A 22,118-nucleotide genomic window follows, 5' to 3' on the forward strand; every position below is an offset into this window, starting at 1 on the left:
TGAATGTTTAAAAAGCTTATAAACCCTGTGAAAACAAGAGACTAGAATAGAAGCTGATTTGCAGCCTTAATGATGATAATGTGTCTACAACTATGGTGACCAGCTGTCTCATAAAATAAAACTTAGCACTTAAATAATGCTTTGTATTTTCAAACATTAACTACTTTTGTCAGGGCTAACATAACATTTCTGGGTGTGCAAAACTAAGAGGTTGGTTTGAGTCCAGTTGGAAATTTTGTGCTAAAGCAACAATCTAAAGGCTGAAGTTGGAACCAAGTTCGCTATCATATTTGAATAATCCGGAACATATTTCTTTGTAATTACTGCAAAGAGAAATGTATCTGTTGTTCATTTTTCACTTAAGAATATTTAACTTAAATAAATGCTTATTAATAGCCTACATATTTAAAATCCAATTCCTTCCTGCCTGTAAATAGTCCACAGATTAGATAGAAAATTCCACTGAGTCTCCAAAGAATTTTTCCACTGGAGTTGGGAGAAGGGGAAGATAGAGTCTGTCACCTTTGACTCCATTAAAGAAACAGGGGTTCAGCTCCAGAACCCATGAATTTCCTGAATTTGGGATGGACCTTGGGGATCTGCAGTGATCAGGGACACTGAGGTGGAACCTCAGTATTGGCTCTTCAGAATAGACAGAAAGAACACATGACCCAACCATTTCTCCCTCCTTTATTTTATTTTTGCTTGTTCAGCAAGTTTCAGTCCTTCCCAACATGCATCCAGAACAAAATAGATTCCATTGAAACAGTCAGCACCCTAGCCAAGAACTGAATCCTCCCTTGTCCAGGTACTTCAGCAGATATATTGGGGCTAATAACACCTGCTTCATTTTTCATAAAAGGTTGTTACAAGGAGGAGGGAGAAAAAGCATAGGACAAGAAGTAATGGGCTTAAATTGCAGCAAGCATAGTTTAGGTTGGACATTAGGAAAAACTTCATAACTGTCAGGGTAGTTAAGCACTGGAATAAATTGCCTAGGGAGGTTGTGGAATCTCCATCATCGGAGATTTTAAAGAGGAGGTTAGAGAAACACCTGTCAGGGATGGTCTAGATAATAGCTAGTCCTGCCATGAGTACAGGGGACTGGATTAGATGACCTCTTGAGGTCCCTTCTAGTTCTACGATTCTATGAATCATGTTTGAAAATAAAACCAAATAGTGACACCTGGTGCATTTTTCCTTACTACAAACTGAAAAATATGAGCTGGTGAGCTCACTACATTCACCAAAAAGAGCAACATGTAGGAACAAACAATTAGGGCTAGATTATCACATCCTCACTTACAGAGAGCGATACCTAAACTCCACAAGCACGCCCACCAACTTCAGTGAAACTACTCATGGGAGAAAAGGCAACACAATTTGTTATTTCTAAATCAAAACAATGAAGTTAGTTCTAACTTCACCCTCCTAAATCTCTCTCATGATTGTACTGGTCCACTGAAGCAAAATTAAAATACAACTCTAAGCTACCATATGAGAGTCTTGAAAATAGAGGTAAATAGAGGAAAATAGAGGAAAATGAGCTTTTCCCATGTGCTCTGCAGCCAGAATCTACCGAATACCATTTACAGAGAGGGACATGTTGTTGCTGACATCATTATAAACAGAAGTAAACAAAAAAGGAATAATTTTGGCTCTCATTCCACTAGAAACAGATGGGTGAAAAAAAATCAACATTTGACAAGAGACGAAGAAAATAATTGGTTAAAAAAAGAAATTTCTAAGTTTCAAAGAGGGCCTTAAAGTAATGGAGACTATATATGTAAAGACCATAAAGAAAAAACAGTTTTCATTACATAATCTCCCTTTACCGGTCCACCTCTTCCTTTGCTCCCTCTCCTGTGGGAGCATTGGCCTGCTTCATTAGACCCCAAGTTCTCAGGGAGGTTGCTCCAGAAATGCCTGAAGTGTGTGTATGGGAAAATCTATTCTAGGCCTGGTGTATGGTACCAGAAGCCATTCATTACTAGAAGAACCAGGAAGACAATAATTACAAGACTGGAAGAGCACCACATATACAGAACATCTGAACGAGTCTCCACTAGATTACAAGGACCATTGTATTGGTGGGTCAAAATGGGGCCTTTGGATTGAGTGGAATTAAACTGCTTTAAATAGATTTTAAAGAAGATTCCTCTATCTTTTTATCTGGAACATGTTCAGAGTGAGAAGAGAAAATACACTCTGCTGCATCCCATGAATCCACTAATGGCAGCAAAGGAGGCACAACCAGGCACTATGCTGATGTGCCAGCTGCCACTGTGGTGTAGGCTGGCCCCCATCGCCCCAAATGAACAAGTCAAACACTAGCTATGCCTATGTAAAGGGAATGGGGTGGAGGAAAGAGGAAGCACCCTTAGCTCTCAAATCCCCCTCCCTCCCACCTATTATAAGCCTCACATTGCTCACCATCGTATCAAATCCCCAGCCCAGAAATTGGGGTAGGCATAGGTCTGCTCTTAAAGTTTCTTTACTACCCTGCATTGTCTTTGAGAACACACAAGTAAAACTGTAATAATGCCCTGGTCTCTGTGAGGCATATACCTAAACTGAAAGTCTTCTACAATAATAAATAAAACAAAGGTTCACAATAACACCAGGGTACTATTTTTTTTTTTTATAGCATAGGGACAGTAATGTTGCTCCTGCTTTGGAAATCCACACCATATGAAATTTCAAATTGTTTTTAAATTGTCAGTCATTGCGGGCCCACTACTTTTCAGTGCAGCAGACATCATGCTTTGGCTTGAAAGGTACTGAAGATACGCTATAGAGCAGTTTATTAAATGATTATATGATGTAGTTTAAATGTTATTATTTGTTAGTGGTTAACATGAAGTTTACTTTCTAAAGAAGGAACAACAAAGATTTAGATCAATCACACCTAACTACACCAAAATAAATGAGATCATTTTCTGGTCCAAAAGGCAGAAGGACATTTCTCCTTAGCATCATCTGACAAACCTCGTTTGCTTCCTAAGGACATTAGTCAACATCGTACGCAAGTCTTATCACTCAGGCAGCGATGGTAGTTCTAGCAGTTAGCAGACCCTCTAGATGCCAAGTCACGAAGCAGCACTCTTTGTTCTGAAACTTCGAGTACTGCATTTGTGTAAATGCATGTAATCACAGTGCTTTTACAATCATGGTAATGACATACACAAATTACTTGTTCATATCTGTTTATGCTATTTGGTAAATTTGGGCCGGTGTGTCCAACAAAGCTAGCCAGAAATATAATTTTGACACAGGGATGAAGGGGAGATGCAACGGGGTAGCATGAAGTTCACTTTTAGATGCAAAAACTTGCTTATACTAGTGACATTGAAAAATTCTGAGAAACTTAATTGAAAGTGTGTTTATTGTTAAACAGGATGGTGGCTATTATGCAATATGGAAGATCAGAGAAAATATCTATTGTTGTTTGTGACTATTCAGATGGCCTTTGGGTTTGAATTAAAATATATGCAAATCCTGGAGGCTTCAAAATAAAACAACTAGGCTCTGACCCTGCAAGAAACTCTATGCAGCCAGACCCCTGTACCATTGGAGGCCCCAATAACAGAGGATAGAGCCCCACTGAAATTCATGGGGCTCTGTGTAGCTGCAGGGCTCTGTTGTGTAGGGTTTTTTCATTCAACCAACAGTCAGCTGAAACACCACCTCGTGACCAATCACACATTACAAATAATCAAAGTAGGCAGTTTGTGAACACCCTGTAGTCTGAAAATCATTTGTCTGAACTATATCATCATCATGGCAAATCCCAAAGGTTCATAGGCTTCATGCAGACCAAGCACCATCCAGACTGATCTCTAATTAGGTCCTTAAGGCGGTCTGGCTGCAGGTTTAGTTTGTGGCATCACTGCGCTTATCATACCACTGAAGCTTTTGGCAACCATGTGATACAAAGCGTGTTTACCAAAGAAAGCTGATACATGGCTGGCAAATTCATTGGCCTTCCATCCTGATGGACGGAAAGTTGCCGAAACTGAACCAGTGCCAATGGAGGCCATTTGTGTGTTTCACTATGAATATCTTCATCGCTGATCCTGTTCTGCTACCTAATACACAAAGACAACATGAATCAAAGACACCATTCTGCTGCACTCACATTTCAACGCTGTACCATAGACTTGGTATGCCCATGGTTATACAGATCTGCAGCTTTGTAGCAAGCTTGATGTCATCCCCACAGAGGCTGCAGATGGGCCCGAAACACGGCAGCAGCTACTGCTACAAGAGCGTGCATATCTTTTGAGCAATATTGGCATTGTCTGAAGTATATGGCAAATTTGTAAAAACACTGAATACATTTCATAGTGAATGAGGCTGGATTGTGAATGATATGCAAGCCCTCAAAATGGCAGCATTTGCCTGATTTTTGGTTGTGTGTGCAATCAGCAATATTTAAGGGCTGGGCAAAAGGTCAGGTTATGCTTATTTTGCTCATACTAGTTTATCCATCCCTCACACCCTAGTGATAGCAATACTGTTGGAGTTCATGGTTCCTAACTTCAATGTTGAAGTTTTACAACTTGTGCTATTTTCTCCTCTACCTGATCCCTACTACCAGTGGATGATGAGCTGTCCTCTTTACCTTCAAACCAGTCAGCTTGGACATGCTTCTAACAGGCAATTTTATGTGTAAGAATCTGTGTGCAGTGTTTTAGTTCAGTTTCTCCCTGGGAGAGAAGTTTCTGTGCTGAAAAGCACAGCAAGAACATATTCCTCTGATGCCTTAATGCACTTTATCAAAGATTTCCCCGTTATTGTGGCTAGCATGCTGCCTATCGAACATACTGCAATAACACACTGAAAGGCTTTAAAGTGCCCCTTTATTCACCATATTTTAGCAATTGTTGGTAACCTTTTTAGAGCATCTAATACTATACGAAAATGTGGTAAAGTTTCTCATTTGCAAAGACTATTTGGTATTGCGCATACATTGGCATTTTTCTGACAATAATTCTGAAGTACAGAATTCTGAGGAGATAACTCATATGTTATTCTGTAACTTTATTCCAGGTCTCATTTTCTGGAAGTTAATTTGTAGTTTTCTATTGTACATACCCTCTTTAAATACAAATAGCAGTTGTGTTATATATTGGAAACTGATCACCAAACTCTTCCGATTTCTACTTTACTGAAAAATTGGATAAAGTTTTCAAAAGCACCTAAGTGACTTAGGCCCCTAAGTCCCATTTTCAAAAGTGACAGGCATTTAGGAGACTAAGACTTATTGAAAGTCCAGGTGACTTAGGTGCCTAAATCACAAAAGGTATATATACACTGCAATTGGAGGTGTGATTGCCTCATGGCTTGGCATGCCTGTACTAGCTTTAATCTACCGAGTATGGCTAAAAATAGGAATGAAGATGTAACAACATGGGAGTCAACATGGGGTGATCACTGCGGGCCCTGTATGTGTACTTGTGTTCCTAGCCCATGCTGAACCTGTGCCACGACATCTTCCCCACTAATTTAGTTGTGCTAGCTAGATTAAAACTAGCACACATATGCCAAACCGTATTGCAGTTGTAACCCACACACCTCCTGGGTGTGGTGTTCTGTCCCATCTAGTGGCAACAAGACCACTTACAGAGAGATTAATGAATCTGCTCTACTGCTTTAGCTAACAGCCATATGGATTTTAGCTCATGCAGTAGAGTAGTGGTGGGCACCCTGCAGCCTGTGGGCCACATAAGGCCCATCAGGGTAATCCGCTGGCAGGCCGCCTGATAGTTTGTTTACATTTGCGTGACCGCGGTTCACCATTCCCGGCCAATGGGAACTGCAGGAAGTGGGGTGGGCCACAGGGACGTGCTGGCTGCCACTTCCCGCAGCTCCCATTCGCCCGGAATGGCAAACTGCGGCCACTGGGAGCTGCGGGCAGCCATGCAAATGTAAACAAACTGTCTGGCGGCCTGCCAGTGGATTACCCTGATGGGCTGTGTGTGGCCTGTGGGCCGCAGGTTGCCCACCACTGAATTAGAGGCTCATGTACTAAGTTCCAGAGGCCCCATGTGCAATCCCACCCTCCGCCGACCCGGGTCTGTCAGCGTTACAGTTACACCTGAAGGTCCCTTTGAACATTTTACTCAATAGTAACATATTGACTGCTGTTTCAAATGAACACCTTATTTGTATGGGTTTGCTGGAATATATTTATAAAATCAACACAAACTGAATAACTAACAAAGAACATGCCTCCAAAAAGTACACAGATCAGATGTCAGATACAGAGTATGCCAACACCTTTCTGCAGCATTCTGGTACTAAGGGATATTAAATCCTTTGTATTGATCCAAGAGCCACTTGGAGAACAGGGGCAAGCTGATTTGCTTTATACCCTTCTCACCAGGTGGAAGAGACTGCAAAAAGAATGACTGAAGTGACTGCAGAGTTTGTGAGAAACAGCCAATTCTTTTGTTTGCTCAAGAAAAATATAATAGACACAGTGACATATTTATACACTGCCTATAAATGCTTTATAAACTACTTTTCTATCCACTTCAGTGTAAGGTAGCCAGCTTTTCCAGTCACTGCCCAGTGTTCATTAGAAAGTGCATGTGTTGCAGATGCTCCATGAGGAGTTGAATACACTGCTGCTTGCTCGTAGTGGCTTTTCCTCACCAGAGTATTTCCTCCAGAATAATGAGGCCAATAGGATATCAGCCAGTGAAGATGGTGAATATGTCTGTGTGCCATGATTTACATATCACAGTCATCATTTGGTTGTTAGCAGCTGCATACATTATTCCTTATTTTCTGGCATAAAACAGTCATATGGTATGGTGGCATGCTGTTAGCAGTCGCCATGTTGCACCCCAGAAATGATTGCCATTCACTGGTAAGACTTCACTCCAGCACATTCCCTTTCTAACAACCACCTGTCAATAAGTGGAAAATCTGGCTCTCCTATGTGGTGGCAGATAGAAGGAAAAGTGAGGAGGGACAACTGAAATAATTACAAGGTTTTTGTGAATTTTGTTACCATTTGTTTCAGACAGCTTACAAGTCCTCAAAATTCAGCTTTCTATGAATTCAGCTTTCTATGAGGTCTTCTATCAAGGACCACACATCCAATTGCATCTCAGACAGTGTCATTTATTTTTCACTTAAAATTCAGAGAATTGCAAAATTTCATACATTCAGTATTTCTCACGAAATACCATGGGAGATATCTTCAGTGAATTCTAGCTTGTGGAGAGTGGTCAGTGAGGGCATAAAGCAACCCTAGATAGTTCTCACTCTCTCTCACACACACACACCAGATAAAGCAGGATATATAGCTAGGGATGTATGCCCTCTGGTTCTGTATGCAGAAGCAGCACAGGGATCAGTACTGGCATTCATGATCCATCACACACCCTGTGGTTCAGCCATAAGACCATGAGCCATCAGCAGTCCAAAAGAGGCAAGCAAACAGGTGGTCGTCCACATAAGAGCCATCTTTCATTGCTTGTGGCTAATCTGTCTCAGCTCTGGCTCTTCATAGAGGGACATGGGCCTATCTCACAACTGTGCAGCCAGAGGTTGATGCACGCACCTCCTGAGCTGCATCACTTGTAGTGGGCTCCTCCTTTTTTCCCTATTATTGTTTATGCAACTGCATGCACCATTTCCTCTCCTCTCCCTTAGAGTTCATGGGGAAGTAGCATGTGCTCAGGAGAGAAGCGGGTCAAATATGTCTGTGACCTAAGAGTGGAATTCGGGAGCAATCAGAGCAAGGGAAGCAAGCATGAGGCCAAGGGTATATTGGTTGTTATTGCTTATTCTTATGATTATGGCAGCACATAAGACAATTGACTGCCTCCCGGGATTCCATAGAGCACCCACAGCATTACTGTGGTCAGTGACTTGTATGCTTACACTGTGTACAGAAATAAAATAAGAATGCAAAGCTCAACGTTATCATACTAGTAGACGAACTACAGAGAAGGGCCCACATTAAGCCAGGCTCACCATTTCAACACCAGTGCTCAGGAAAACCACAGAAGGTGCACCATTTGGATGCCTTCTGAACCATCTCCCTACTAAATCAAGTCTCCTGAAAATAACTCTTCCACCTGTGATGTAATAGAGGCTTTTAGTGCCAGTTATTAAAATTATGTTCAATTATGTTAAATATTTTCAATTTAGCTATTTTCAAAATTTGCTTGCTGCAATTATTCCCTAAACTTTGCTTAACATTTATTCTTGCTCATAACTGCATAATTCTCAGCCTGTTTGTTTTGATAACATTACTGCCAGCAAACTCATCCACTGGAATATCTGCAGAAAACGAACATAAGGAGGAGTGTAACACAGCCAAGCCAAAGTTAATTCAATTTTCTGAGTGAATATTCGTTGAATTTTTTATTTCAGGTACTCTCTTTGCTCACTTTGGAATACAGTGGTTTAAAATAATTGTGTAAGACAGTGGTGCCCAACCTTATTACAGAGAAAGGCCACATATATCACAACCTTGTCTACATAGACCAGAGTCTATATATTTTAATAAGATTGACAGTCACCTGTATTGATTTATATGTTAAGTTTAGCTTGTTTTGTATGTAGTTAATTAGGTTGTTTCTATGTACAGTATTGCCTAGTTACACACTTGTGTAAACTCAAATGATTTAAACATGATGACAAAATGCTAACGAATCGGCCTTTAGTATATTATGTTGAAGTAGGTCATTGGCCTTATGAAATGCTCTGGTGGGCCACGTATGGACGCAGGCTGTAGGTTGGGCAACCCTGGTGTAAGAGATTATGTTTAATGACAACTTGCCTACCCTGATGCCCTAAAAAAAAAAACTTAGATAAAGGTGTCACTCTAAACTAATTTCTCATTCTTTAGAAAAACTGAAAAACTGTAACATTCCTATTTCTTTGGAAGCACCTGCTAAACCAGAGAGAGTGTCTATTTTTCAAAGTCACACAAAGGAAAGTGAATGAGATTTTTAGACACATGTAGCTTTAAATGGTACCATAATACTAAGTGATAATAAGACTAATAAAATGGATTTCGGTTCATATTCCACTTTAACTATTTTACTTAAATGGCAGGAATATAGTGGTAAAATCTACTTATTTACACTGGCTTAGTGCAGTGGCAGGGCTGGTTGAACAGACCAGATTGCAACTGCAGCAGAGTAAATGTTAACAATGAAATGTGACTGTCATATGGCAAAAAGCTATGACCCTCAGCAGCTGTTACTTCTACTAACTCACATTGTCACGTATAGAGCACTTTAATCTGTTGCAGAATAAATGCATGTATAAGCGCTTAGTCAAAGCCTGCTTCATGATTAATGTATTGGGTACAAGATGCCAGGGAAAGTGTGCAACCTTTTAACTAAAGACATAAGTGTTTGACAAAATTAATCTGGTAATCAAATGTACATTTTATATAACACTTATAAACCAAATGAGATCTTAATAAAAACACTCAGAGAATATAGATGTGATTTTAAAAATAAAGGGCAACAACAAATTTAAAATAAGACTACATTTTAAAACTAGATGCCTGGTAGCACACAAATCAAGCCAAGGGTATGTCAAGGATCAGCTATGTGGGGTTTGAGAGATTTAATGAACAAGAAAGGGGCGGGGGAGGAGGAGAGTGGAAGGCTCCATACACGGATCCACTTTCTCAAAGTTAAACCAAATAATTACAGCTGTAGATCATGCTTAGTTACCATTTGCTATTAATTTCAGAAGTGTCAGAATATCTTCTCCCACCCTCTCCGGCAGATTTTTTCTACAAGCCCACTATTTCCCCTCCCACCTCTTGTTCTTTTGAAGAAAATAAAATAAATAGAACTGCATCCAAGCAGGGGAAAAAAAGCAAGTAATTCCACCGTAAAACTAATTTCTGAGGATTATTCATCAGCATCCAGTACAATGGTTATAAGATAAAGGAGAAAAACAAAAACAAGAGAATTGAGCAGAGGAGGTATAATGCTGCAGTATGAAGGGGAACAAAGAACCATTTCTTAATCATGCAATGTATTTTCTAAACTCTTGTAGGTCCATGGATCTCCTTAGAAACTCATCCAAAGTCATGCAAAAGGCAGCTTCAACTGGAGATGAATCTGCAGAGGTTCAAATACCTATCACATACTGTGGCTGTCTGATTTTTTTAATCAAACTTTTGAAAGAATCTCCAGTGCATGTTGGACTAGAGGAAAAAGACTAAATCTTTCTTCTCCACAGGAACACTCTGATGTCAATGGGAGTTACTGAAGGAGAGAATAGGGATCCAAGATTCACTATTTTGGTTAACCACCCCACTTCCTATATTTAAATTATACACTACCTTTATCCCCATGATAATAAATGAAAGGTGACTGGACTTAGATGGGCATAACTCATATCACAGTGCACTAAAGTCCTCTGCTTCTCATTTTATAGTAATTTGTGCAAAAGTTCTGATCCTTTTTGTTTAGTGGAGCTGCAGGAATATCAGTACTCTACAGAGCTGGTCAGGAATTTCTTGACAGAAATTTTCCATCAGAAAATGCTGATTCATCGAAATTGAAACTTTTAGTGGAAATGTATTGTTTTGGCTTTGATTAAACTTTCATCAGAAAGCTTACTGTGGTGCAGGATGGAATTTCTGATCAAAATGAGAGACAGAGAGAGATAGACTCACCCTAGAATAGCCAAGAGTTTGAATCAGGCAGAGCAGGGACTAGAGGCTGGGTTTCCCATATCCCAGATGAGTACCCTAACCATTGTGATATTTTGGGGTCTCTCTCTCTTTCTTTCTCTGTGAAAACTTTTTAAAATGTTTAATTTTTGTTGCAATGTGGAATGAAAAAATTTGAAACCTTGAATTCTCATTTAATGTCCAGCCCACTGCTCTGGGGTGTCAGGGTATGACACTACCGGGTTATACTATTACATGCTCATTGCCTGTAGCGGGTGTGTCTATGCTAAATGTTTCTTTTGTTGTGGTTCTTGATTTTTTTTTCTTGACCTAGAGCAAAAACCTCTTTGAGTGGCCTGGGCTCCTCAGCTTCTAGCAATTCCTCCAGTTCCTCCCCACCTGGCAGGACATAGTGTGGGTGACAGTATATGAAGGCAGAACGTGATCCACTCCTGTGATCCTCAGCCAGTGCCACAGTCTCTGTAGGCTGCTGTAGCAAACATAATTTAAAGCCATTATTTGGCTTCTCTGCGTTATTCAGGGGGTCATTTCTGCCTGCAGACAGCTCCAGGACTGCGGTAGAATAGTCATATGGCAAAAAGCTATGATGCTCAGCAACTGTTCCTCCTACTAACTCAGACTGTTACACACTGTGCAATTTAATCTGGTGCAGAATAAATACACAGACAAGCACTCAGTCAAAGACTGATTCATTATTAATTTACGAGTTCCAGAAGCCAGGGAATAGTTTACAGGAACCTTTCCCGTCCCATCTCAGATCCTGCATATTTGCAACATGACCATGCCCTAGGATCTGGCCCCACATAACCCTTTTTGTGAAATGTCCAGTAGTTTCAGTGTTTTTAAAACCTTCTCTTTTGTATTTTGTACATTATTTCAATCTCAAAGAAACAAAGAAAGAAAAGACTAGGCATCTGAGTAGAGTTTTGTACATTAGAACAACACAATGTATTAGAAATGAATATTCTTTATGGTTTGCAAATTATACTTAAATTATCTGCATGTTTTATCCAGTGGTCTCACGGTACTGAAATGAGGATCAATTCCAGCTACCTTAATAGAAATTCAAATAATTTAAGAACTTTTTTGCTACCCTGTGGTAGAAATCAATAACAAGCAATGACAAATCAGTTTAAAACTTTTTAATGAAATCTGGGTTAATGCCACTGCCGCATACAGTCATTGTTCCAAAATTCACAGAAGACGACGACATGATCTCCACAACGGAAGCAGACATCGTGGCTAATATCAAGCAGATTGCCTCAATGAATCATATTGCTGGAAAACCACTATTGTGCTGCTCCTGGAAACACATGTGCCTATATTTTAAGCACATGGGAAGTTCCATTGACTTTAAGAGTTCTCTATCCATCTCTTGCTCTAAATCACTAGAACCCACTTTTTCCTGTACATAGTGCTCCGTATATTATTTTCAGCTTGAGACAATGCTAATCCATTCAGTGACTCATCTTCTGTCCCAAATGATATTGCCATGACTTCTGAGCAGTCAGGAGAAATTTGGAGTTCAAGGATTGATTGTTTCCTTGCTGGAAGAGCAACTTAGTGGAGAAATACTCAGTATATTTTCCTTAGTAATTTACAACTAGCCTCCTACAACTCCTATTGTTGATTCAGCAGAGATGGATACTGAACAGCAAAAACTTCAGCAAAGTTTACATCTTACAGAAATCTAAGGAGCAGCCATGTTCAAATGTTCAGCCATACAGTACTTTCTTCCAAAAAGCACTGTTCCAAGTGCCATGAGATTTTAAGTATTTTAGCACCTTCCCAAATACATTAAAATCCTTCGTAAAGATCATAGGCTTGGCCTGTGTCACTATCCCCATCCCCTGACAAATACATCAATCAAAGGCTCCAACCTAACCATTCCACCACGCCTTTCAGGGCCACAATTCTGGGGCACTGACTAGGCCAAAGGGAGCTGTCTACACTGAATTTATTTCACCTATAGGGAATCTCAACCCTTTAGACTGTATATGCAAGTACAGCTGGTTGGGAAACAGGAAAAAATAAAGGTAAACTATGAAAATAACAGATTCAGCTTGAAGAGATTAAATCTGAGAGGTCCTTATCTTTCCATAGAGATACAAAGACAAATTTTCAGAAGTATTCAAGTCCCATTTTCAAAAGTGACCAAGGCCCACATTTTTAAAGGTATGTAGGCATTGCAGTGCTCTGTGTACAATGCTTAACTGAATTAGGAGCCTAATATAATTTTCAAAAGGGATTCAGGCACTTATTCTAAATCCTATTGACTGTCAATTGGATTTTGGCTCCAATATTCTCAGAACATAAGAATGGCCACACTGAGTCAGACCAATAGTCCATCTAGCCCAGTATCCGATCTTCTGGCCAATGCCAGGTACTTCAGAAGGAATGAACAGTACAGTCAACTGAGTGATCCATCTCCTGTCATCCACTCCCAGCTTCTGGCAATCAGAGGCTAGGGACACCCAGAGCATGGGGTTGCATCCCTGCTTATATTGGCTAATAGCCATTTATGGACCTAGTTATCTAGTTCTTTTTTGAACCCTGTTATAGTTTTGGCCTTCACTACATCCCTGGCAATGAGTTCCACTGGTTGACTATGCATTGTACTTCCTTTTGTTTGTTTTAAACCTGCTGCCTATTATTTTCATTGGGTAACCCCTGGTTCCTGAGTTATGAGAAGGAATAAAGAACACTTCCTTATTCACTCTCTCCACACCAGTCATGATTTTATAGACCTCTATCATATCTCCTCTTAATTGTCTCTTTCCCAAGATGAAAAGTCCTCGTCTTTTAAATCTCTCCTCATACAAAAGCTGTTCCACACCATTAATCATTTTTGTTGCCATTTTCTGTACCTTTTCTAATTCCAATATATCTTTTTTGAGAGTGGTGACCAGAATGGCACGCAGCATTCAACGTGCGTGTGTGATGGGCTCCCCCCGGGGTACCACCTGGAACTGGGGTCCACTGAGCTTCCTTGACCCACCAGCCTCGGCTCCCTTTACACTGTCCTGCTGTGACAGACCCTCAAGCTCCCTCCAACACACATAAGGGTTGGGACACACCCAGCTGCAGCTACATACAGACGCTGACATCAGCTCTGCATGGGAAGGCTTCACCTAAGAAACTGCCCAGCTACTCAAGTGCACACCCCCCCTCTGGAGGGTAAATCCAAAATTATACCATTTTGAGCTGCACAGGGAACTGTACAGCGTAAGTTCATGAAATTCGCCCCCTCCCTCGATGTGGAGAGGAATATACATAGCTTTCTGCCCCAAGTTATGACTCCCACACACGCACTGGTTTTAGACAAAGCAAAAATAAATTTATTAACTACAAAAGATAGATTTTAAGTGATGATAAGGGATTGCTAACAGATCAAAACAGGTTACCTAGCAAATAAACCAAAAATCAATCTAAGTTTAATATACTAAAGAGATTGGATTTGAATAGTACATTCTCACCATAAATGAAAAGGAGTACTTGTGGCACCTTAGAGACTAACCAATTTATTAGAGCATAAGCTTTTGTGAGCTACAGCTCACTTCCTCAGATGCATATCGTGGAAACTGCAGCAGGCTTTATATATACACAGAGAATATGAAACAATACCTCCTCCCACCCCACTGTCCTGCTGGTAATAGCTTATCTAAAGTGATCAACAGGATGGGCTATCACCAGCAGGAGAGTGAATTTGTGTGGGGGGGTGGAGGGTGAGAAAACCTGGATTTGTGCTGGAAATGGCCCACCTGATGATCACTTTAGATAAGCTATTACCAGCAGGACAGTGGGGTGGGAGGAGGTATTGTTTCATATTCTCTGTGTATATATAAAGCCTGCTGCAGTTTCCACGATATGCATCTGAGGAAGTGAGCTGTAGCTCACGAAAGCTTATGCTCTAATAAATTGGTTAGTCTCTAAGGTGCCACAAGTACTCCTTTTCTTTTTGCGAATACAGACTAACACGGCTGTTACTCTGAAACCTGTCACCATAAATGATGATTTAAGCTGGTTGCAGAGATTCTTAAGGGGCCAGCTGCCCTTGCTTGCAACCCCAGGTATTCCTTTCGCAGGCTAGAAACCCCTCTAGCCTGGGTCCAGCACTTCCCCCCCACTTCAGCCTTGCTCCTCAGGTGTTTTCAAGAGTCTCCTTTGGGCAGGGAGTCAGTGAAGAACCTCGATGATGTCACTCCGCTGCCTTAAATAGCTTTTGAAAATGGTGGGAACCCTTTGTCTCCAAGCTTGGTTCCCACGTCTTTCAGTGGATAAACACTGGTATTCCAAGATGGAGTCCAGTACCAGGTGATCTGGTCACATGCCCCTGTAGTGTTGTTATAACCGCCATGACTCGGAGGCTCTTTGTAGTGTCCTCAGGAAGGCTCCCCAATGGGAGATTATCTTCTTCTAAAACCTATTGTTCTCCCTAATGACCCTTCCCAGCCAGCCATCTAGACTGACAGTTTTTTGCCTAGTGGGTGTTCCCCAGGTGTAAACACATTTATAGTAGATACATAGATAATATTCCTAACTTCAGATACCAAAATGATATATGCAAACAAGTAGGATAATCATATTCAGTAATTCATAACCTTTTCAACGATCTCACATGCCTTATCTTTCAAAAAATACATCATCATTATGCCATACTCATATCATAATAATATTATGATGAAGAATATGGGGTGTAGTGTCACAGTGTGGGCATACCATGGATTTATGTAGTGACATTATAATATTTTCTGTCTTTATTATCTATCCTTTTCCTAATGGTTTCTAATATTTTGTTAGCTTTTTTGACTGCCACTGAACATTAAGCGGACATTTTCAGAGAACTATCCAAGAATGACTCCAAGATCTCTTTCTTGAGCTAATGTAGACCCCATCGTTTTGTTGGGATTAAGTCTTCCAATGTGCATTACTTTGCATTTATCAAGATTGAATTTCATCTGCCATTTTGCTGTCCAGGCATCTAGTTTTGTGAGATATCTTTGTAACTCTTCACAGTCTGCTTTGGACTTAACTATCTTGAGTAGTTTTGTATCACTGGCAAATTTTGCCACCTCTCTGTTTACCCCTTTTTCCAGTTCATTTGTGAAAATGTTGAACAGCACTGGTCCCCGTACAGATTCCTGGGGGACACCACTGTTTACTTCTCTCCATTCTGAAAACTGCCCACTTATTCCTACTCTTTGTTTTCTGTCGTTTAACTTAGAGAGCTTTTCATTGGAATAGTAAAATTATTTTTTCTAGTAGTCCAGTAGTAAAATGACTGTTTCTTAAGAAACAGCGATATATTATGCACAGATGGTTTAACACAGAGAAACAGTTTTAATACTGCAGTAAAAAGCTCTCTCTGAGAACATTCTTTTCTTCCTGCAGGCCCCGATTTAGGAAATCATCTCTCCAATTCAATGGGACTTAAACATGCACTTGAAATTAAGCCTGTGCCTAACTACCTGCCTGAGTTGGGGCCTTAACCCTATGGTCCACGGAGGCAGAGTGGGCTACTGGAAGCCTCCCTCTCAAAACCACTGATGCAGCAGAGCCTGCTGCAATGCACCATGTCTTATCACATGCATCTTCTTTTCATAGGAGTATTTAAATAATGCTGTAACAGACACTTTAATATTTGAATGAGACTTGATTTAGATTTTCATACTTTATTTATAGAAAGCAAACAAAACAGGTATTATGAAACTATATCTTCATGGTAAGTGAAAATGAAGATTCAGTGCTGTATCCTTAACACTTCTTGGTGTGTTATCACAGGGCTCTGAGAAATGTGTGGGTGTTACAATATCAAGACAGGAGTCGCTTCCATCAAAACCTTTCTCCGCCTTTTTTTCAGCACAATATAAAAAACAGTCCTTGGCTCTAGTGTAAAAGGAAACATTCTCAGTATTGACAAAATAGTCAATAACTCCTCAAAGGTGAACAAATAAAAAATGTGAAGTATTTCTTTCACTATATACACCCTTTATGTATTTGGAGGCTTAAAGTTACTGAATCTTGTGTTTTCTCAGACAGACCTTAATGCGGTTCAATGCACTCCATTGATTTTTGGAGAGGAAATGTTTTGCTCAAGGGTACTATTGAAAGGTTATCTCACCCAAGGTTTGATATCTAGAGATAAATTTGTTTGCTCATAAAACAGGACTCAAACAACATAACCAGTCCTTTCTCATTTCAGAACAACATGGACTCAATGCATTGCTCTCCTTGAACTCAGATGGATTCATGTCAGAATTCATGTATTTGGGTCTGACTGCAGTTTCCTTTTGGATAATAATTTGCTGTGTCTAATCGCATATAATATGCATGTTCTTATATGGGATACACTCTACAACATATATGTGTTTTCCTAACTGGATAGTTTACTCTTTCCAAAGTGGGAATAGTCACTGAAATATCATTTACAGTCAAACATTCACAACAGGGCAAAGGCATCGTACAAATTATACACAGGGAAAGCAATGGTGTTCTATAAAGGCATGGGTGTTTTTGTAGGTCAGAGGTGTGAACTTAATCATTTTAACATTTATCAAATGGACTGAGCACTTTACAGAAAAAAGTGACATTTACAAGGGCTTGTGGTGGTATTTGGAAGATGACAAAGGCTATATTATTTTGTGTCGATTTCTAAGATTTGACAGACCCTTATTCAAAAATTTTCTAGCAGTAATCCTTTTTTAATAACAGTTCCAAACTTCCCTTCTCCTAAGGTAAATACAAAAAAAGTGGTCCCCAAGCATGTATCTTAGTTGTTCAAATATAAATCTAAGGCACAAGACAGACAGCATGCCACTCTTAGCAAATGGTGTAACACTGTTTCCCAATAGCCAGTTTAGTGAAAAACAAATCTCTGGATGAAGCCATTACATTGTTTGAAGAAATATGGGATTTTTTTCATTTTCCAGTTTCAGACCTCAGACAGTAATCAAATCTAATTTCCTCTTCCATAAAGTCATGGACATTTTTCCTTTCTTGCCCCATGCAAGGAAATAGATGTTTGGATTGACATTTTCACATTCATTTTGATACTCATATCGTTAATTATTTTAGTGTTTCATAACCCATCTGTGAGTTTATTATACCTTGCTTCCTCCCTTATTACTCCATCCCCTACAGATATAACAGAATTAGGCAGGGTCCTTATATGTAATGGGACTATTTGAATGTATTGGACAAGTGTTTTCTTTTTGTTCTGTATTTCATAGAATCATAGAATATCAGGGTTGGAAGGGACCCCAGAAGGTCATCTAGTCCAACCCCCTGCTCAAAGCAGGACCAATTCCCAGTTAAATCATCCCAGCCAGGGCTTTGTCAAGCCTGACCTTAAAAACCTCTAAGGAAGGAGATTCTACCACCTCCCTAGGTAACGCATTCCAGTGCTTCACCACCCTCTTAGTGAAAAAGTTTTTCCTAATATCCAATCTAAACCTCCCCCACTGCAACTTGAGACCATTACTCCTCGTTCTGTCATCTGCTACCATTGAGAACAGTCTAGAGCCATCCTCTTTGGAACCCCCTTTCAGGTAGTTGAAAGCAGCTATCAAATCCCCCCTCATTCTTCTCTTCTGCAGGCTAAACAATCCCAGCTCCCTCAGCCTCTCCTCATAACTCATGTGTTCCAGTCCCCTAATCATTTTTGTTGCCCTTCGCTGGACTCTCTCCAATTTATCCACATCCTTCTTGAAGTGTGGGGCCCAAAACTGGACACAGTACTCCAGATGAGGCCTCACCAATGTCGAATAGAGGGGAACGATCACGTCCCTCGATCTGCTCGCTATGCCCCTACTTATACATCTCAAAATGCCATTGGCCTTCTTGGCAACAAGGGCACACTGCTGACTCATATCCAGCTTCTTGTCCACTGTCACCCCTAGGTCCTTTTCCGCAGAACTGCTGCCTAGCCATTCGGTCCCTAGTCTGTAGCTGTGCATTGGGTTCTTCCGTCCTAAGTGCAGGACCCTGCACTTATCCTTATTGAACCTCATCAGATTTCTTTTGGCCCAATCCTCCAATTTGTCTAGGTCCTTCTGTATCCTATCCCTCCCCTCCAGCGTATCTACCACTCCTCCCAGTTTAGTATCATCCGCAAATTTGCTGAGAGTGCAATCCACACCATCCTCCAGATCATTTATGAAGATATTGAACAAAACCGGCCCCAGGACCGACCCTTGGGGCACTCCACTTGATACCACTGATTTATTGTATTATTACCTGCCTTATATAAACCAACAAAAAAGAATGAACAAAGGGATCAAGAAATTCTAAGGTTGGTCTTACCTGATCCATTAGCTGGGAATAGAGTTCATAGCAGTTGTCAAAAATATACTTGTAGGTAGAGTCTAAGCAAGCTCTGACACAATCTTTAACCACCATACTGGCTCGAGGTGGACTCTGCAATTCCAGGACCTTATAAAATATTTCATAAAATCAGAAAATAAGAGAATTTCAGAAACAGCTGGACTAGAAAAATGTGTATATTATGTGTAGTGAGTTATCTGTCCAATGAGCATTGGGAGCAATGAAATATAATAAAGATCAATACAATATGAAAATTACATAGATTTATGCATGGTGGCCTCAGTCCAGAGAAGCACTGAAACACATGCTTAACTTTAAGCATAGGAGTAGTCCCACACTGAAGCTTACTTCAATAGAATTATTCACACGAGGAAACTACAACACATGCTTAAGTGATTGCACGATCTTGCCTTTAGGCCTTTATTCAGGAAAGCAGCTAAGCACATCTTTAAATGTTTTCCCAAATAGGAATGATCTTTTGAATCAGTGTCTTAGTGCACAAACAGCTACATATTTTTTAAAGCATTGATTTCTATAAACATTTAACCTACCCATTAAAATACATATACTTAAGCTGAGTTTCACCTCAATAGTCCATCTTTTTGTTCTGTGTTTGTACAAACCCAGTACAGTTCTAGTCCATTACTGAAGCTCATGAAAGTGTTACTGAAATATTATTCTTGCTACTAATAGGATGTATTTGTTAACACACTATTAGATTAACAAAAATTGAAAATTTTGATTTGCGTTTCTATATCTAGAGCCAGATGAGGCAATTTCAGAGGGGTAGGTGTAGGTATCAGCAAAAACAATGAGGAGTCCTTGTGGCACCTTTGGAGATGAACAAATGTATTTGGGCATAAGCTTTTGTGGGCTATAACCCACTTCATCAGATGCATGGAGTGAAAAATACAGTAAGCAGGTATAAATATACATCACATTAAAAGATGGGAGTTGCCGTACCAAGTTGCGGGAGTCAGAGCTAACGAGGCTAATTAGGGTGGATGTGACCCATTTCCAACAGTTGACAAGAAGGGATGAATATCAACAGAGGGAAAATTATTTTTTGTAGTGACCCAGCCACTCCCAGTCTTTATTCAGGCCTAATTTGATGATGTCATGTTTGCAATGTGTATCTTTTCCTTATCATGTGGAAATCTTGCTCACTTTATTCATGATCACCTTGACGTTGACTACTTGTATATCTATGTTAAGTAGGTTTTGGCCTAATGTCATTAGCCTCATTTTGATGTTTGAAATAATACTAGGACACAGTTTCCAATAGGAAACATTATTCGTCCTGATAATACCTGAAGCGTCTCAGCTGCTTTTGTTTGATTTTCAGTTTATTCTGTTCACTAAACCTAGCCCTAATCTTACTCCAGCAGAGAATCTTTATACTTAATTTTAACTGAGTTTAAACAAATGTTAGCGATTGGGTTTTTTTTAGCTTTCTCCAGTAGAATGATTTTTATTTTATTGGCTTCTTGTTAATGAACAATGATAAAAAGTCAACAGAACACTGACTTGACAGACCAGGTGAGTAATATTTGCAGCTGTGTGCTCTTAAAGGTAAAGCATTAATTCAGGTGTAACTTCTGCATCAGAAAAGCAATTTCTGGAGTCCTGACACCAGTGAAAGGGTCTCTTTGCAAAGCAGTTGTTCATAGCATTGAAGAGATGAAAACAATATCAAAAGTCACCGGATAGTAGAGGATATCTTTGCCTGGCTTTGGAGGCAAGAAAACTACATTGAGCCTGTCCTCTGCCAAGCTTAGAAAGATGACAGGAGCAAAGCTAGTTTCAGTGGTGGCAAAGGAGCAAAACTGAACAAGAGATTCTTTTTTTAAATACAGCTGTTACATACAGTACAACCTCAGAATTACGAACTGACCGGTCAACCACACACCTCATTTGGAACCAGAAGTATGCAATCAGGCAGCAGAGACAAAATAAACAAACAAATACTGTATGGTACAGTACTGTGTTAAATATAAATGACTACAAAATAAAGGGAAAGTTTAAAAAAATTTGCCAAGGTAAGAAAACTGTTTTTGTGCTTGTTTCATGTAATTAAGATGGTTAAAAGCAGTGTTTTTCTTTGGCACAGTAAAGTTTCAAAGCTGTATTAAGTCAATGTTCAGTTGTAAACTTTTGAAAGAACAACCATAATGTTTTGTTCAGAGTTATGAAAATTTCAGAGTTCTGAACAACTTCCATTCGTGTTTGTAACTCTGAGGTTCAACTGTATATTCTAAGGAGGTGCAGTTCAATAACTTATCTTCAGTTAAACCTGAGAAAGATAAATATAGTTTGCGGCATTCTACATTCTCCCCCTTTTACATTCTTTCAGTATAAGATTTCCATTTAGCTAGATCTTCAGAAAGCTTAGGGATTTAATTTAAAACTAAAGCAGCTGAAATATATTTAGAGACTATCACCAGTGATGTTCTGTATCTTAAATCGAGTCTCAGGGCAGAATTCATCAAGCTAAGATATCAAGAGCACACCCTAATCATTGAGGTTTGATAGTTGTGATCCAGAGCACCAAATACAGTGTGGCTTTCCTAGAAAATAAATGTGCATTGTGTTTCTCTGATGCCAGTAACAGAGATAAAGTGTGGTACCTTCATTCGAAAAAAAGTAATGCTGGTTAGCAGGTCTACTGTTGATTTCAGGTCTTGAAGCCTTTCAGAATTGCTGGCAGGAAAGTTATCCTAGTTAATTGGGGAAAAGGAAATAAGCATAAGGTTTAGGGCAAGACCCTTAAAATGTTAAGAAAAAAACTCACAAGAAAACAAAGAAAGCGATAAACACAGTGTGTGGGATTATCAACTGCGCTCGGGGGTCCATCTACATTCCCTTTGAAGTCAATGGTAAAATGCCTAGTGACATCAGTGGGAGCAGAGTTAGGCCCAAACTGACCATTCTTGGAAGTCTTAGGGTCTGTGATAACAACATGCAAGTTTTAAAATATTGCATTGCCATTTCTAAAAATCTCATAGAAACAACATTGCAATGAGAAGGTTAAAGAAACGCTGTTTGTGATTTAAAGGAAACCCTTTTATTTGTTCTCCATCGCGTATCAGTTAGTTCCAGAAATAAAGTT

General features: G+C 39.8%; 1 protein-coding gene across 2 annotated transcripts in view; it reads right to left on the bottom strand.

The window, feature by feature from the left end:
• The window catches only part of UNC13C (unc-13 homolog C), a gene marked incomplete at its 5' end in the record, with an annotated part of 390,158 nt that overhangs the window by 168,256 nt on the left and 199,784 nt on the right, over positions 1-22,118 (bottom strand). For both annotated transcript variants that reach the window (XM_084641195.1, XM_084641194.1), the window contains 2 exons: positions 18,989-19,117; positions 21,637-21,726. In XM_084641195.1, the coding sequence (XP_084497321.1) occupies positions 18,989-19,117; positions 21,637-21,726 (219 nt within the window). The remainder of the gene's footprint in view (positions 1-18,988; positions 19,118-21,636; positions 21,727-22,118) is intronic.

The sequence above is a fragment of the Lepidochelys olivacea genome (genome assembly GCF_965140295.1).
Source record: "Lepidochelys olivacea isolate rLepOli2 genome assembly, chromosome: 10".
In the NCBI taxonomy this organism is placed as follows: domain Eukaryota; kingdom Metazoa; phylum Chordata; order Testudines; family Cheloniidae; genus Lepidochelys; species Lepidochelys olivacea.